Source organism: Epinephelus lanceolatus, chromosome 1, assembly GCF_041903045.1.
Source record: "Epinephelus lanceolatus isolate andai-2023 chromosome 1, ASM4190304v1, whole genome shotgun sequence".
Taxonomy (NCBI): Eukaryota; Metazoa; Chordata; class Actinopteri; order Perciformes; family Serranidae; genus Epinephelus; species Epinephelus lanceolatus.
The window spans coordinates 47,437,038-47,455,138 of record NC_135734.1 but is presented as its reverse complement, the minus strand read 5'-3'; the positions used below and the strand labels follow the sequence as shown (position 1 = coordinate 47,455,138).

The 18,101-nt window shown below is 42.0% G+C and overlaps 1 protein-coding gene across 12 annotated transcripts in view; it reads left to right on the top strand.

Annotated features, from left to right (window-relative positions):
* Window positions 1-18,101, top strand: part of ptprt (protein tyrosine phosphatase receptor type T) — a 527,216-nt gene that overhangs the window by 302,691 nt on the left and 206,424 nt on the right. For all 12 annotated transcript variants that reach the window (XM_078171434.1, XM_078171419.1, XM_078171458.1 and 9 more), the window contains exon 15: window positions 16,873-16,909. In XM_078171434.1, the coding sequence (XP_078027560.1) occupies window positions 16,873-16,909 (37 nt within the window). The remainder of the gene's footprint in view (window positions 1-16,872; window positions 16,910-18,101) is intronic.

Genomic DNA, 18,101 nt, shown 5'->3' with positions numbered 1-18,101 from the left:
TGTGTGTGTCTGTGTGGGTGGGGGGGTTCTTGCATGATCGAACAAGCGCGCGCGTGAGCAGATGAGTGTGCGTTTGAAAGTGTGTGTTGTTGCTTGTGCTTGTCAGCGCTTTGTATATGCGCAGACCCTAAATCCGGTCACATAAGAATACCTTATTTGATTGGATCTCAGTCAATCCAATCAGTGTGAGGTTCGTTTGGGTCATGGATTGGAGCATTGTGGTGCTGCTGGTAGGGAGGCTTGTTGGCAAAAAGTAAATAGAAAAGCAAGTGGGCCTGTGCAGCCACCGTAACCCAGATGATTTGATGAGGAAGTCAGGCATAAAAAACGGACACACATTCATAAAAGTCATGAATTTATAATAAATAAATATCAGTTTTATAAGTTTATTTTCTCTGCACATCACGTCATCCACCCCAGAGAGAAATTGTTTTGTAAAATACCTTTTTTTCATCCCAGCTAATGAAACTTACAGAATGCTCGACTAGTTTTATTTTCTCCTTCGAGAGAGAGACATTAGAGATTTGTGCCAATATTTGTTTTTGGTGTGTAACATTTAGAAAAAGATATTTGCAGTCATAATGTGCAATACAGGATAAACACACATGCACAACTGTGTTAGATAATAGGTTTGGGGCTAACATTTACAATACAACAGGTTGCCTAAATTAAACAATAAATATATATATCATACAACATGTCAATGCGCTCTAGAGCAACAAATTTAGCATTTTCTGATCTGATGCTCTTACTGGCAACACATTTTTCAGTACCTTCCAATACTGCTGAAAATCAGCTCTGTGGTGAAGATTCAGTTTTTTATCGATCTTTGGTGAAACAGCTACTTGGTTAGGGTAGGGAACGTAGTCGGTAGGAAAGGGACCACGAATAGGAGGGCTCATCCACTCTTCTTCCGGAGGCAAGATCTCCGGGGTTTGCCTACAGACTCTATATTCACTGAATGTAGAGTCTGTATATAGAGACTAGGAAACGTGCATCATGGAGGCGAAGCTCCTGGACCAACTGGTGGTACCCCCCATGATCCAACCCCTATTTTAGGGTCTCCGTTTATCTGCTGACAGCCTCTCACCCTCAACCAGAGCTACAGCAAGTACCCTCTGCCTCAACATGTCAGGAACTAGCTACTGATTACTGTGAGAAATACAAAACAAAACAAACAAACAAAAAACGGCAGATTGATTAGATGGGAAGGTTAGTGTAAAGACGTGATTGGGTGGTTGCCTGGCTACAATAAAAAGGCACAGCAATCATTTTTGTTTTTACTAGTGGTATTCAATTAAAAAAAAAAACAGGCAGTGCGATGCACCCCTCATTTTGCAACCTGCAGAACACTTTCTGTGTGATTGCAGCCTTACACTACTCATATAACAGCCACACTGTTTCCTCCTTTGCCCCCATCATGCAAGAGTCCCTAGAAAGCTTCATCACTTGAACTTCAAATGTCATTTTCGGGCATTTGTGAAATGTTGTTGTTTGTTTTCGGAGGATAATCTTAATATTTAACTTCTTTTAGAAATGAACCAAAACCTTGACAAAATATTTTCAACTTTAAAATCCACTTCAGCTAACTGGCTCAGGTAATGCAAGTGTGGAACGTCATCAGGTTGCTTTATGATCCCACAAGTCCTCCTACCTAAATGTATAATATGTAGATTTCCACTCTGTGTTCAGAACATGTGCATTTGTTCCGCCATGTAAAAATATGTGGTAGCAGAGAACTTTTATTCTAATCAAATTAAAGACATGTAGACCGTAAACTGTTGCAGAAAAGGCAAAAAATACTGCATTAAAAACTGAAATGAATGTTGAAACAAAACCTAAACCATTGCCTTAGTGACAAAGCAGGTTGTTGGCCAGCCAGCTGAAAAGGCAAGGTTTGGTTTCGGGAAGTAAATCTACTTTATTAAGAATTAGGAAGTTTTAAAGGTGCACTTTGTAGGATTTATTTGATAACAATATATAGACTAGGATATTTCCAGAAGTAGATCCTTCATGTGAGTACTGTGAGCTTGCACCAGCATCATTAGCTCATATGTTCTGCAGTTGCCCAAGGATATTAAACCACTGGAGCAATATTTCTCAGACCTTATCAGGAATTATAAAAAGACCTATTGACTTCAATCCTCTGATGGTAGTTCGAGGAGTTATAGACTCAAACAGTGAAAAACAGTGTGGAGCACATCATGGTATCAAGGTGCTGCATATTGCTCTGTTTGGAAAGGTGCACTGGCTATGTAGAAAATGAGCTGGCCAGTGAATCCAGTGCGACCAGCTGTCGTTTGACTCTGAACAGACTGCCGAGCCATGTCTGTGCAGAATGTCAGTATTTGAATAATTTATTCTTTAAATTCAATATCTCCATTATATACTGTTGCAATAAAGTGATATTTTGTCAATCAAGGATTTAAGTTATCTGCCGTTCTCACAAAGTCCTGTAATTTGTTTAATTTCTCAGCTGTCAGTCATTTTGTGAGAGTAGGTGTCACTTTTTTTTTTCCTCAAGCGGTGGATGTCTTAGAAAGAAACTCATTTACATTTTAGAGGACTTGGCTGGTTTGTTGTAGTTTGATCCCATGGATCAAAGTCTGTTTCTCATTCTCTGCATGTCTTGGATAATCCTGCTAGTTTTCTTTTTTTTTTTTTACCCCCTCTGAGCTCCACCTGTCCATCAAGGAGAACGTCTCTCCACCCTCTTTCTCTTTCATTTTCTGTCACTTTCTCTCTCTCGAGAACATTTAGAAGAAATTGTTCTCTCAAACCACCCACTCTCCATCTCTCCATTGCTCACTGCTGTTGCCTCTGTGCCTCTAATAGGAAAGAAAATCCACCTACATTCTTTCCATGTCTCACTTCCTTTTCTCAAATTATTTATTTTTTGTTTTTTAACCCTCCCTCTGTGTGTTTGTGTCCCTCTCTTCTTCCCCCTCGTCTTTGACTCCTCTGTTCCCATTTAACCATTTTCCCTCACACTTCTTTTCTCTCCACCTATTTTTCCCTCCCACCTTTCTGCTCTTCATCCATACATCATATTTCTCTTGGTTGTTTTTTACCTTCTTTTTCTCTCATCCTCATTCTACCCTTTTCATTGTTACCTTCTTTTAACCTCCCACCCTGTCTATTTATTCTTTCCTCCTCCTCCTCCTCACATTTTCTCCTTCTTTTTCATCATTCTCACCTCATCTCATCTTATCTCGTCTCACTCCCATTCTTACCTTTTATGTTACTCCTCCATGCAACCCAATCACTAAATAAATGTGGAACTTCATGTTTCAACCACGCTGTGGTTAACGTGGTTAGGTTTGGGTGCAAGAACCAATTGGTTATGCTTAAAAAATGTCATGTTATTCCTAAAATACCAGGTTTTGTTGGCTTAAAGCTGCTGGAAATGCAGCATTGTTTTGTTAAAAGCAACCACTGTTTGTGGCACTATCCCAGCAGGGAACACAGTGATGTCTCACTTAGAAAGAACCTGTTTGTGAGACACTACACTGGCAGAAACTACACTGACATCTTGGCAAAAAAAATAGACACTATCCCGGCAGGAAATGTAGCGATGTGCCTGCAAAAAACAGACGTTTTTCGTGGCACTACCCTGGCAGGAATTGCAGCGAGGTCTCTTTCAAAAAGAACCACCTTTCAAGGCACTATCACAGGCAGGAAACACAGCGATGTCTTGGCAAAAAAGACACTTTTCATGGCATTATCCTGACAGGAAATGCAGCATGGTCTCTTTAAGAAAGAACCACTTTTCAAGGCACTATCCCAGCAGGGAACACAACAATGTATCGCTTAGAGAGAATCTCTTTTTGAGGCACTTTCATGGCACTTCATGGCGCAGGAAATGTAGCAATGTCTCGGCAAGAAACAGTGTTTTTTCGTGGCACTATCCTGGCAGGGAAAAACACAGTAATGTCTCAGCAGAAAACTAATATTTTTCATGGCATTTCATGGCGCAGGAAATGTAGCAGTGTCTAAGGATAGTGGCACTATCCCAGCAGGGAACACAGTGACGTCTTGCTGAACAAGAGCCTGCAGAGATGCTTTTGTGGCACTGTCCTGGCAGGAAATGTAGCAGAGTCTCTTTCAAAAAGAAGCAGTTTTCATGGCACTATCCCAGCAGGAAATGCAGCGAAAGTGAAAAACAACCATGTTTGGAGGAAAGAAATGCAGCAAAGACTCGCTTGAAAAAAAAACAAACAGTTTTGTGGTTTGCAGCTTAGCAGACATTTCACCAGCTGTTGGTGTCACCACATCCACTATTTCCATCCACCTCCTGATAACAAATTCAGCTCATACACTGTGTCACTTTGATATGACACCTATGAAGCATACAAATGTAGCGTATCTGTGGTTTGTAGAAATGTACAATGCCAATATATTCTTGTGGCGACTGCACTGCTCAGTGTTTCCTTTTCTTGCTTGCTTGCATTCCAACCTGCTCCACCTGACCTCTCCTCAACTTTTCTGGTCCCTCTATTTTCTTCCTTTTACCTTTCCTTTCCACTCCCTCCTTCCTCTAAACATTTTCCATCATTACTCCCTGTTCTTCCCTTCTTCTTCTTCTTCTTCTTCTTCTTCTTCTTCTTGTCCCCCTGCCTGTCTTTTTCCTTCCTTTTTCTTTCACACACTTCTGCCTCCCTCTTCCTTTTCTGCTTTTTTCCCTTAACCCATCTCTCCTTCTCTCTCCCCCCTCTGGGGTGACATCAGTCTGATGCCAGTCTCTCATCTCCCATCATTGTGCCAATTAGTTGACGCTCCATGCATTAAAACTACTCACCAACGGCAATCTTGATATCTCCCTCGATGTCGTGTAATGTCACACGCACACACGTACATACACAAACGTACACACACGCACCACCCACATTAAAGGCAAACACACGCACAGACAAGAATAAAGTGCCGGGGGCTGTAAGTAAGAGAAGTAAGAGCAAGAGTGATCTGGGACTTGGGGATGAGGAATGAAAGGAGGGGGAATAAAAGTCTAAAAAGAGTGAAAGGGAGATTAAAGAAGATATAACACTGGAGGCAAAGATGGAGGCCGGCAGGGCTGAGGAGAAATAGCGGGAGAGGAGAGACATACAGGGGACATGGTTTGCAAAATGAAAGAAAACCAAAGGAAGGAATAAAAACAGTGGGCGAGGAAAGAAAGAAAATCTCGACAGACTGCTATGACGTTTGTTTAAGTTTTTGGACCTTTACAATAAGTCCGCCAAAGTAAATGTCTTCAGCCTCTTCCAACACTTAAGGGAGGAACCAGAAAGCTGACTGCGAGCCAAGCCAAAAGGACTGGGAGCGTATTGCCTGCAGCAAGGTTCCAGGTTCAAGTGTCGACACACTTTTGGCCTTAAACCTGGCTACCTCCATCAGTCTGCACTTGTCTTGCAAGGTGCTGCAATTCCTATGAGATTGGAGGCAAAGAAAGAAAGGATACAAACCCTGGGAAATGAGAGAGAGCGGACAAAGAAATGAGAATAAGAAGAAGAAAGTATAGAAAGATGGAGGAATGGTGAAAAGCAACCTGGTCCCACCTTGAAGTTGACGAAATCCAGTGCTTGGGCAGTGACTTTCGGTTCCAGACATTGACAAAAGAAGCTGTCCTTCAACGTCGGCATGATACGTGGCCAGTCGCCGTGATGGTTGAACAGCACTCAGCGGCATCAGAGGAAAACGTGGCGGGACAAGAACGAAAGTTAAGGCGGCAAAAGCAAATGGTAAATGGCCACCTGCTAACCTTCACATGCTCTCACACACTGGAACAGCCATCAGGGGCAATTTGGGGTTCAGTATCTGAAGTATCTTACTTTGACATGTGGACTGGAGGAGCTGGGAATGGAATCCCAGGTCTTCCAATTGGTGGACGACCCGCTCTACCTCTGAGCCACAGCTGCCCCAATCTGAGAGGGGCTGGGTGGGAGGGTTGGTGGATGGTTCCAACAAACACCAACTTTCACCCAGGAGAGCGGTGTTCACGTCCTGTAAGATTATATAGCTTAACCCTGTTCTTTTGTCCTAAACCTAACTGCGTGCATTAGTTGTGGGAGGTCAGTTCGCAGTGTTTTTATTATGAAAGAGACTGCATGAAAACTGTACATTTCCTATGAAAACAGAAGTGTATTTTGAAACATGTAACAGGCAGAACTTGACACGGCGTCCCAGAATGTCAACAACCAACACATCCAGGGTACCTCTCACGTTGTATCTGGACATGAATGAATGAACATGAATATGTGACGAGGTCGGAGTGAGAATGTGTTGTGAAAAGAGGGGAATAAAGTGAATAGAAATAAGGGAAAGAGGTTTTCTCAGCATGCCACATCGCTGAACGGGCCGATGTCTTACTCACTCAACGTAGATAAGAGCATCAGTTAAATGGATAAAACACCGGATGTGAAATTCAGGGTGAATCCATGGGAGGGCAGAGAAAGAGATGGACGGATGAGAAGGAAAGACACAAAACTGCAAAGGGAAGTGATGAGAAAAGTGAGCAGGCAGGAGAGGTGGAATTGTCGGAGGAAGACGGCCAGGAGAAATGGGGCGAGAAATGGCACAAAATAAAAGGAAACGGTGGCACACGCAGAAAAACATGCCCTCCTGTGCTGTGAAAAATGCAGCCAGACACCTTTTCTTGACAAGTAAAAAGCCTCAGGGTTTGGCCAAGGTACTCTGACAATCAACGTCATTCTTACACACACACACACACACACACACACAAACTTCAGAGTGCAGATTTAGGTGGTTGCAGGACAGCGACATACAGAGAGAGATTTTACCAACTGACAGTCAGTGTCAATCAAGATGCACTCAGCTGACCTGAAAATCCCTAAATGCACTTTTATTCTGTGTGTGTGTGTGTGTGTTGGGGGGGGGCTTACTGGGGGAGCTGTTAACAATTGAGAGGCTGAGGACACAGTGTGTGTATTTCTATCCTTGTACGTATGTGTGTGTGTGTGTGTGTGTGTGTGTGTATCAAGACTTTTTGGTACCAGAGAGAGCCGTTAGCTAAACTGAAGTTGTTGAGAAACAAATAGATGGAGGAGAAAGACAGACAGCAAGAAAGCGTGTGAAAGAGTTATGGACTAAAAAAAAAAAAAAAAAAAAAGTTGTTACCCTGGCTACCTTGGGTTGCCTGGGAACCCCAACAGCCAATCGCAGTATCCAAAAGTCAGACAGAAAACACACCCGGTTGGCAATCCTGCCTGTCAGTCAGAACACTGACCCAACCAACTGTTTGATGGTAAGAAAGGAAAAGAGAGGGACGGGAGCAGGGAAGATGGAAAGATAGATGGATGGAAAAAGAGGGAGAGAGCTCACCCACACAGCAGCTGCATCTCACATACACACTTAGTATTCCTGTCAGACTCCACAAAGTTAACTACTACACACACAGTAACACACACACTGTGTCTCCAGTGTCTCCACCGTAAACAACTCCCCTCCTCTCGTCTCCCAGCCTCTCTGGATGGAGGCAGGGCAATAAATTGGCCTTACATTTATTAACTTTGCTTCTTGCAACCTCCTGAGGTTTAGCCCATTAGCATGAGCGAAGACGAGGCAGCGCCTCTGTTCACAGTGACTGAATCCAGAGCAGCCAGGTCTCTAAATGGACCGTAAATAGGCACGATAGGGCCAATTTCTAGAAACACAAGTCATTGATACTCTGGGAACTGATCTGATTCCCATGGGGGCTATTTGTGGGATATACACCACACTTACCATGGGGACCTCTGCCCATTATGATTCATATATCAAAAACGTTGAAATTTGAGACATCTATTATGAGGCGCTATGTGAGATTTTATTCTAATGATTTTTTTTTTTTAAATATACGTACAAAGCAGCCCAGGCACCAGAGGGAAATGTTGGTTTTGCACATTCCTGAAAACCACTGATAGATTACATTTTTACATTCATACGTATCATGTCAGTGTTTCTAAAGTGAGACCACTGTTCAAGACCAACAAACAACTAAACTGGGCTGTGTTTTAATGAGTCATTGCTGCATCTTTCAGCTGATTTTCAGCCACCCAACATGATTGTTTTTTAGTGATCTGCCACCTTGTTTCCAGCTGGGATAGTGTCATGAAAAGCAATTGTTTTTTATTAAGACTATCCCAGCTGACACTGGGTGAGAGGCGGGGTTCACCCTGCACAGGTCACCAGACTATCACAGGGCTGACACATAGATACAGACAACCATTCACACTCACATTCACACCTAGGGACAATTTAGAGTCACCAATTAACCTGCATGTCTTTGGACTGTGGGAGGAAGCTGGAGCACCTGGAGGAAACCAACGCTGACACAGGGAGAACATGCAAACTCTGCACCACCCAAAAATTTAGGGATGGGGGAAAAAAAAAATCAATACAACATAGTATTGCAATCATTTTGTGTGGTACTATCAAATCGCTACAGGGACACCAAGTATCAGTGTTTTTATTTTATAAATTATTTATGTCATGAATACAAAATAAACTTTTGGTAGCCTACTAGAATAATATTATCAGGTGCTTTTCCAGTCCACTAGATACACTTTCCTGCAATTAAAGTGACTGACGTGAGATGAACAGACTGAAAACTTTATCTTATTAGATAATAATTGACATAGTTTTTCTTGGGGGACAGAATTTGTAGTTGAGAAAAGGTAATACGTCGAAATATATCCCAACAGATTTTGTCCCAATACTCAGCATATTGTAGAAAATAATATTGTATCATGACTTATGTATTGTTATAATATTGCATCATGGGGCCTCTGGTAATTGCCTTCCCGAATGAAATCTAACCTGTTAAGGCCCTGACCACACAAAAAATGTTTTGCAGGTTACAACCTTTTTTAAAAATTGAGTGCCACTCTTGTCAGGCAACCACCCCGTCAAATCCTTACACTAACCTTCCCGTGTCATCAATCTACCATTTTCAATCTACCAGCTCTGGTTGAGGGTGAGAGGCTATCAGCAAATAGTTTGTTGGGAGATCTGTGTGGGTACATGAGACCCTAAAAAAGAGGGTGGATCATGGGGAGCACCACCAGTTGGTCCAGGAGCTTCTCCTCCATGATGGACGTTTCCAGGCATATTTTAGGATGACTCAGGGGCAGTTTGACAACCTGCTGTCTATCACCAAGCCGTATAGCTCTGGGTATCCAGCAACCGCTACCAACAGTTTCTCCTCCATTGTTTACCAACTGTAAACTTGTTGTTGTGACCACCACAGAAGGCCAAAAAAGGCCAAATCATCTGATTGGACAATGGGATAAAAGATGATGAAAAAAGGGATGACGTAGGGCCCTTTTCTGCTCTGAAGGAGTTCAAAGCGCTCCGGCAAAAATGCGAGGTGCGTCGCAACGCAAAAACCGCGAGCAAAAAGCTTCACTCTCATTAAAAATGATTACAAAAAGCCACCTCCAGCTGCTAAAATGCTTCCTGTGTGATCAGGGTCTAAATCAGTTTTCAGTGAAATTAATGAAAGCAAGAGGTCTCACCAAGTAATTAACCCCTGCACATCAGTTGTTGTTACATAATATCTTTTCATATTCACTGACGAGCAGAAAACATCGAACACACTGATGACTTTCAGAGGTCATCTGTATGCTAATGTGCAATTCTCAGTTTCTGTACAAGTTACCTTCTAATGCCTACAATCAAAATTATGCATTCATGCAAAGAGAGCAAGGACAGAATCAGATAAAGAGACAGTAAGCAGGTAGATGTTTAGTCAGTCATCAGACAGACAGATGGAAAGCAGACAGAGATGTAGTAGAAGCAGGTGTGTTTAGTCTTGTGGAGAGATCCAGCTTTAGAGGCTCACACCATCCATCATCCACTAACATTTATCTTCCCTGCTCTTTAACTTCATAAGCCAGCTCCCAGCACACACACACACACACACACACACACACACACATAGAAAGGCACACAAACGTGACAATAACAAACATTCAGCCTATGAACAAAAAACGTGTCTGTCTCCTGTTTTGCCCGTCATTATATTCTTTCTCTTCTGCTGTGACTGATTGATTGCACAAAATGAAAACACAATGTTAAAAAAAATGGCAGGTACTCTGTGTCATTTTTTGACAAACTGAAATCCACTTTCACATAGTGCAGCCACAGTATTTTAGAAACACTGCATATTAAACTTTATTCATTCTGTCTCACAGTTTGCCATTTTTCTCCATCATTTCCTGACAGTGTGACACCTGCAAGTGAATGTCACATTGCAATGACACCGTTCATCAGTCAACGTGATCAGTTTTGAGCAGTGCAGGATGATTTCCTGGCTACCCTCTCTTGTGTGTGTGAGTGTGTGTGTGTGTGTGTGTGTGTGTGTGTAGCTTATCACTCAGAAATACCAGCTGTCCTCCAGTTGCATGTTGCCTTAAGTGGAACTTGTGAGGTTGTATTTTCAACATCTGAAGTCAAGAAAACAAAATGTTCGGTGTTCAAGTGACTTAAAGGGACAGTGCACCCAAAAATGAAAATTCAGCCATTATCTACTCACCCATATGCAGAGGGAGGCTCAGGTGAAGTTTTAGAGTCCTCACAACGCTTGCGGAGATCCAAGGGGAGAGGAGGTAGCAACACAACTCCACCTAATGCCGGCTGACGGCACCCCAGATTCAAACGTCTAAAAACACATAATTGAAACCACAAAATATCTCCATACTGCTCGTCCGTAATGATCCAAGTGTCCTGAAGCCCCGACATAAAAAGTTGTTTGGAAAAACACACACAACGTGGTGCCCATGTCTCACGGTCTTGCGCAAGTGCACACACGTGAACGTGGTGCACAGAGAGGCAGTAGGTGGAGTTGTGTTGCTACCTCCTCTCCCCTTGGATCTCCACAAGTGTTGTGAGGACTCTAAAACTTCACCTGAGCCTCCATCGGCATATGGGTGAGTAGATAATGGCTGAATTTTCATTTTTGGGTGCACTATCCCTTTAAGATGAGAGAGCACGGTTGTAGCAGCTAGTCCTCTTCCTCAGCTGGTCAGACACTTTGTCACACCCCTTGGTGTGTGAAAGAGACTCCAAAGATACCCTTTAATGTCTTAGTGACACCCACTGGGCTTTACAATAACTGCAACGTAAAGCCATTTGTGGCAATATTTGACGCTGAGAGCAGTGGTGAGAAAGTCAGCGTAGGGTGGGAGGGCAACACATTTGTCACTCCCAACTCAATTGGGAATTGTGATTTGTTACAGTAGGTCTAATGTAAAGAATAGAGAATTGTAAGAAGTATAACAGTAAGAATAAGTTGGTGTCTGACGCGCAAATTAATGACCAAGACAGCTGTTCATATTCCGTGTAAAAACTAAAAGTTAACAGTTATAACGTGACATGACATGTTTTACATATAGTTATCACACAATGACGTCACTCACGTGATATATCCGTCACATTATGTTACGTTACAGACGTACTTATTTTAACCCAAAACATCGTTTTCATTTTTCTGAACCTAAGTAGTGTTGGGGCTGTGCATCATATACAGACGATAAATGGTGCCCTGTGTGACGCTGTGAGACGCTGAGGGGAGTGACACAGTGTTGGTATTTGACACTGAGAACAGGTTGGTTGTTGTTACCTTTACTCATTTTTTCATTTATTTTCCCTGCAGGAATAAAACATTTTTTAATACATTTAGAAGAAAATAACTCCTCCACAGCATCACCATCAGCACATGTCACAGCGTGTGAACTGGATGATATCAGAAACTTCCCACTCATACGGTTTTTGTTTGAAAGGACTCTCCTGTAAACACAGATAAACACAACCTCACTTGAAGGCTCTGAGAGACTTCATAATTACCACCCATCATTTACTGCTGCTGCCACTGTGGAGGGCTGAAGTGTTGATATGGAAATAACCAGGCAAACGACTACATAATCCTCACTGTGGTGACCTGTTGAACAAAGGCCCAAAACAAAATGCCTATGGCATTCATCTGCTTAATGACCGTGTAAACACCTTCAAGACCAGCTCAGGTCATCAGATGTCAGAAACCATTATACAGCTGAAACCAGTTCAGCTTAATCGATGTCAGTAACATTAACAATGTAAGAGAATTATATAATGAGGGTTTTAAGTTGCTGTGATGCAGCAAACAGTCTTTTATTAAGTCATAGTGTCTATTCCAAAATACTGAGTTGTAGTTTGAGAGTCAGTTTAGCTTCAGTCAACATGTAACCTGCGCGAAACCTACATTTCAATATACCCAGCATACCCCCTATGGTTGGAAATGCCCAGACTCTCATACATTTTTTTTTTTTTCTTTGTCGCTTCGTACTCAGCTTTAAATGTCCCAAATTTAAAAACACCTGATTTGTTGGCACAAATATGGCTGGACATATAAAAAAACTCTCATTAAAAACACCCGCTTTTGTCACCACAAACGCAGCTGGACATGTACTGAACACTAAAGAATATACGCTTGTGTCGTGACAAACTCACCCCAACATATCCCAAACGCTTGTTAAAAAGTACTCACTTTTGTCGCTACAAACACAGCTGGACATGTTGATGTCTGACCTATCGAACTCTCATGAAATAACTACTGCTTCTGTTGGTCTTGAACAGTGGTGTGCTGCTTGACAGCCATTTTGCTGAGGTGTCACGTCGTCCACCATCCCCTCCTCTTCCAAACTCGTACACGTAATCTGAACCACATCATAAGTATGAAACATACAAACCTAACATATCTGTGGTTTGCAGAGACGTACAATGCCAACATTTTATTCTAGCATTGGGCTGTTGTGCACTTTGTGTTGCTTTTTAACTCTATTCCTTAAAGTAATGTATCAGAAGGAAAACTTCTACTCTCGTTTCTGCCACCAGTGTTCATCTGAAACAGGCCTTATAGAAGATTTCAACTCCCAACACAGGCTCTTTTGTTTCCAGGTTCCAGTTGTCAAAAAAGAAAAAAAACAAAAAAAAAACTCAACGTCAATATGACCTTAAAAAGTCAAATTTAGAAGAATGCATGTACATTGTCAGTACCATTGGAGTGACTATGTTCAAATGCTAAAGTGACAGGCGTCAGTGTCTGCAGCTGCTGCCGTAATCGTCTTTGAGGAAGACAAATGGGCCAACATGTGAAGGAGGCCAATCTACGTGTGACAAGTGGGTTAGATACGTACACTTACTGGTGACAGCACATCATGGAGGGCAGAATAGAGGGAAAGACAGGAGCAGTGAAGGAATAAAAAGAGCTGGAATAAAGAAAAGCACACACCTCTTCAGGTGGTGACAGCCCATCAGAAAGAAAATGACAGAAACAGTGGAACCACGGGAACGTAAGGTGTGAGGAACAGAAAAGGGAGGGCACATAGGGGCTTGACAAAATGGACAACTGTGTGATAGATGGAGGTTGACAGAGGTGTTGTGACCTGCCCTGCTAGGACAGATTATTGAAGATATTAACCATTTTCTTTCAGACAAGTACACAGTTATTTTTTTAAAATGCCATTCACTTTCTCTTTAATGTTATGTTTAATACAGATTCATGGAGAGTTGAAAGAGTAATAAACCGAACAAAGTGAAACACGAGTGAGAGTGAAGGAAAATGTGTGTGTGTGTGTGATTGGTTGCCAAATGTACGTGTACTTGCATAAAGGTGTGCAGCGTCTGTCCATCCTTTGATTTCGTCTGTGAATGAATCCAGGATGAATTTAATCAGCGCCAAACATGATGACTTATTGATCCTGATATTAGTAATGTTATTTTACATGTGTGTTTTGAGAATAATCAAGCTGGTCAGTGAATTGCAAAGTAGGACAAAATGAGAAACAGAGTAATAACATGGTCCCATGATCTTATTGATTATCTAAAAAGACCAATAACAGCATGGTGTGTAAGAATAAGGTGTGTGTTTACTTTATGCCTTTGATCCATGTATGACAGGGTTTGCATGTTTTACTCCATTGACCACAAATTCTGTGTACTTAAAACTACTGCTGACCATGTTCTGACCCGTCACATATGATTTTATACTGATTCCTTGCTTGAAGGTTTTGTGTTCGGCATTCAGAGCATAAATATCCTCCTGAGACCCTGTGTCCTCATATGAGGACATCACATTTTGGGTTTACTTGACCTTATACATTATTTAGCTTCACTTAGGATGCTTCACACCTGCCCTGTTTGGTTCAGTTCAGTCAAACTCAAGTTCATTTGCCCCCTCAGTGCGGTTCGTTTGGGCAGGCGTAAACACAGCAATCGCATTCAGGTGTGCACCAAAACAACCGGACCGAGAACTTGAAGAGGTGGTCTTGTGAAGCTCATTTGTGGTGAGAACGTGTTCCGACCTGGATCTGAACCAACTGCAGTCTCATGACACATTGTTTGGGTTAGGTAAAGATCAAAAAACATGCACATCCAACCGTGAAAAATTTTTTTAGGTTGCTGGATCAAAAAAGTCCTCAGACTTACGGCAAGAACATTGGAAACGCCATCTTTTATCTTTTTCAAAAACATGGTGTTTCCAATGTTCTTGCCATAAGTCTGAGGAGGAGCCTGCTGGCTCGAAATGTCACACTATGACTGAATACATTTTTCTGTGGGAGCTTTATTTGGTGTGAGGATCATCTCTTTATCTTTCACATTGTTTGGGTTAAACATGAGCATGTTACAGTCCTGGAGGATTATTAATGTGCACCTCCTCCTGTACTGCCTTAATATGCACATTCAGCACATCCAATGCATCAAAACATTGTTTTCTAGTTGGAGCCGCGCCTCGTTTTCAAACTGTATGGTTTGACTAAAATGAACAATGACAGCAATATAGTCCACGATGAGCAGCGCTAAAATCAACTTGCGTAGATGTCCCTCCATTGTGACATTAGAAAGTGTCACATTTATCTTGCAAGTGTACTCTTCTTCAACGTTTGCTTTACTTCCTGGATTTTTCACACAAGGCATTTGATCTGGTCCGCTTGTAAATGCTGCTGTGAGAACATGAACCAACTCTAGAAAACTATGCAACTTAGTCCCTGATTCGGACCAAGGCAAGACAACTCTAGGCCTGAAAGCACCCTTAGACCTGTTCTTGTTCATGGACACTTTTTTATGCCATCTAGGGGTAGTAAGATGGCAGCCATCTCTGCCAAGTCAGTCTGCAGTGGACAAGGTCCAAAACCTGATCACATTTTTGGGTTGAAACTTGTTCATTTATGATTAATAACGTTTGTAGCTTGATATGGCAACAAATTTTACCAGTTTTAGCAGTTTTAGTGTTGTAATCCAAGCTTCTCTGTGGTCCCTTGTTTGTTGTGGTAAGCCAGTCCGGTTGCGCATGCATGTTAGTACACATGTGTATCCCAGTGGGTAGCTGTTACTTTGCACTGTGCTCATACAGAAAACTTATTGCCCACCCTCCAGTTCCCCCCGGTTAACACCATTAGCTCTATCAGCACTGTTGCCATTGTTTAGCTTTGTTTGTGGCGCTAAAACCATTAACCGCTGACTCAGCCACCTTCATGTTGAGAATAGAGTATGCTCTGACTTTCACATAAAGCCCCTTTAGGACAACCATTGACTTCCACTCATTTTACTTAACTGTAAAAATTGGGTCCACTCCCTCAGGTAACATATTCTATTGCTGAACAATTCATGACACCTTGCTGCCATTTCTTCTTTAAGCTTAATTAAAAGTTCTATGAATAAGTTATCATCAAGTGGTACTGCAGTTGTGAGCAGGAACTATTTTCAAAGTGACCACCGATGCGTTCAAGGACACTCAGTCGTCAGATACTTGCAGACTTCACAGCCTTTCTAATGTAAAAAAAAGAAGACAAAATTTGCATAATCCTTTTCACAGCATCAGTGTTGTATACTGTAATTTGGTTTTCTCATGTCTCTGGCTGTCAACACAATGTTTTGTGTTCATGAATGTCAGAGCATCTTCGAGAGCACCACAAAGAAAAATGTTGAAAATGGGTCTCTACTTCTGCACGACACAACCAAACAAAGGACACTCTCTGTTTGACAAAAAGTAATACAAGCAGGTTTTTCATACTTTTAGATTAGCTACAGTGTTTTCAGTATGGAGAATATGAACTGAAATCAATGGCTGCCTGGAAGAAAAGTTGCATTATTTGTTGGAAACTGCTCAGCAATCAAAGAGTTATGAGTTGTTTAGGGGCCAACACGAATGGGTTGGATTTACGCAAGTGCTATGTGGTAGGAAACCAGACTTGCTTGAGTTTCTTGAAGACGTCTCGCCTCTCATCCGAGAGCCAGCTCTGAAGGTCAAGACCCAGCTGTCCATTTACATCTTAAGGAGAAGGGACATCTCTTCGAGGACAGCAATGTTCACATCTTGTCCAGAGAAGACAGATGGTTTGAAAGAGGCATGAAAGAATCCATTTATGTCGAACTGGAATGACTATCGTTAAACAGAAGAGGTGGCCTACAGTCTTGGCATCCCTTCCCAGACGACTTCACACCCATTCTCACCTGAACCCATCAAACCCTAACGACACACAAGATGGCCGGTTGGGTCAGTGACTCACATGTGATCTCAACGACTCTGTAAGGGTTCACACCCACACAGGATTTAAAGCCTGTGACTCCGCACCAGTCCATTAGAACTGAAGACACCTCTTGGATGAAAGGTGAAACATCTTCTAGAAACTCAAGCAAGTCCAGTTGCCTACGATATTAGCACTTATGATTACCATGACCTGGATGACTGAGAATCTTCACTGACGGGTTGGATTTACAACATCCCACAAAGAAACAACACTTTTCTGATGATTATTTAAAAATGTAACACGTGATTCTGCTCGAGGGATTTTTCCTACAAGTCACCTAAACAGTCTGTCTGTCTTTCTCTTCTCTCCACAGGAAACCAAAATCAACTGTGTCCGCCTGGCTAACAAAGGTATGAGCACCCTTCCATTGGTACTCAGCCAGCTCTTATAAACAATGTGATTTTACTTTTATGTCTGATTTGACTTCTTAGTGAAGTTCCTTCTGAAGTAAGTGTGATTAAACGACCCCCTAGAATAGTCGTACTGTGTTGCAAGTGTGTTAGATGAGGTAAACACACACACACATACACCCACTATAGAAAGAAGTGAGCCCACAACCTTTAGGCCAGGCAACCCCACATCCTAACCATGTTACCCTGCATGATTTCGTTGCATAGTGCTCTCTCTCTCCATCTCCTCTCTCCTAATCTTTCTCTTTTATTGCCCTTTCTGTCTTACATTCTCCCACCTTTTCATCCCTCCTGCTCTCTCTTTTTCCATCTCATACTGCATCCATGTTGCTCATCAGTGTATAAAGTGGAACATCAGGGCCATTACATACCGATTGACCGCCTTCATTAAACCCGATGGATGGAGGCTAAAGCGTTAGCCCCAGAATCCATTTCATCCTATTCTGTTTTGCTTTCCCCATGTCTCCCATCTTTATTTGCTGCTCATCTCGGGCAAATACACCCATTTGTGTGCCAGGCGATGTGCTTTGAAAGCTTTTCAGCTTGCTATTGATTTTCCTCACCTCATCTCTTTTTTCTATTTTATTTTTTTCATCTGCATCAAACATTGATTTGATTTTTCCACATCTCCTTTCTCTGTTCTTTTACTCTCTCGCTCTCTTATTATTTCTCGTCTGCATCAAGCATTTATTGCTCATTTGTGCACATTCTTCTCTTTTATACCATGTTTCTTTTCTTGCTCTATCCATTTCCAGGCTGTGTTTTTTATTTGAGTGGAAAGTACTGTGGGTGGAGGTCTACAGCGTGTAGACGCTGCTCTGTGTCTGTCTGCATGTGTGTGTATGCTTGGGAAAAGACATGCTTTTAACTTTGTGGCTGTCTTTCATATGACAAAAGGCTAACTTTTTTTCGATATGTAGAATTATCAGTGTTCCCAAAACAAACTTTAAACCTACTGGAAATGTACTTTTTGAAAGTTTTTCATATGTGGGCAGTGTTCTGAGGCAATGCAGATGGCTAATTTTGCAAATGCGAATGACTAATTTAGTTGTGATACCTGCTATCCACTCTCCACAGCAGCTGATTTCAGTGATAAACACCACTTGTCTGGTTCAGTGAGTTCTATTCAGTG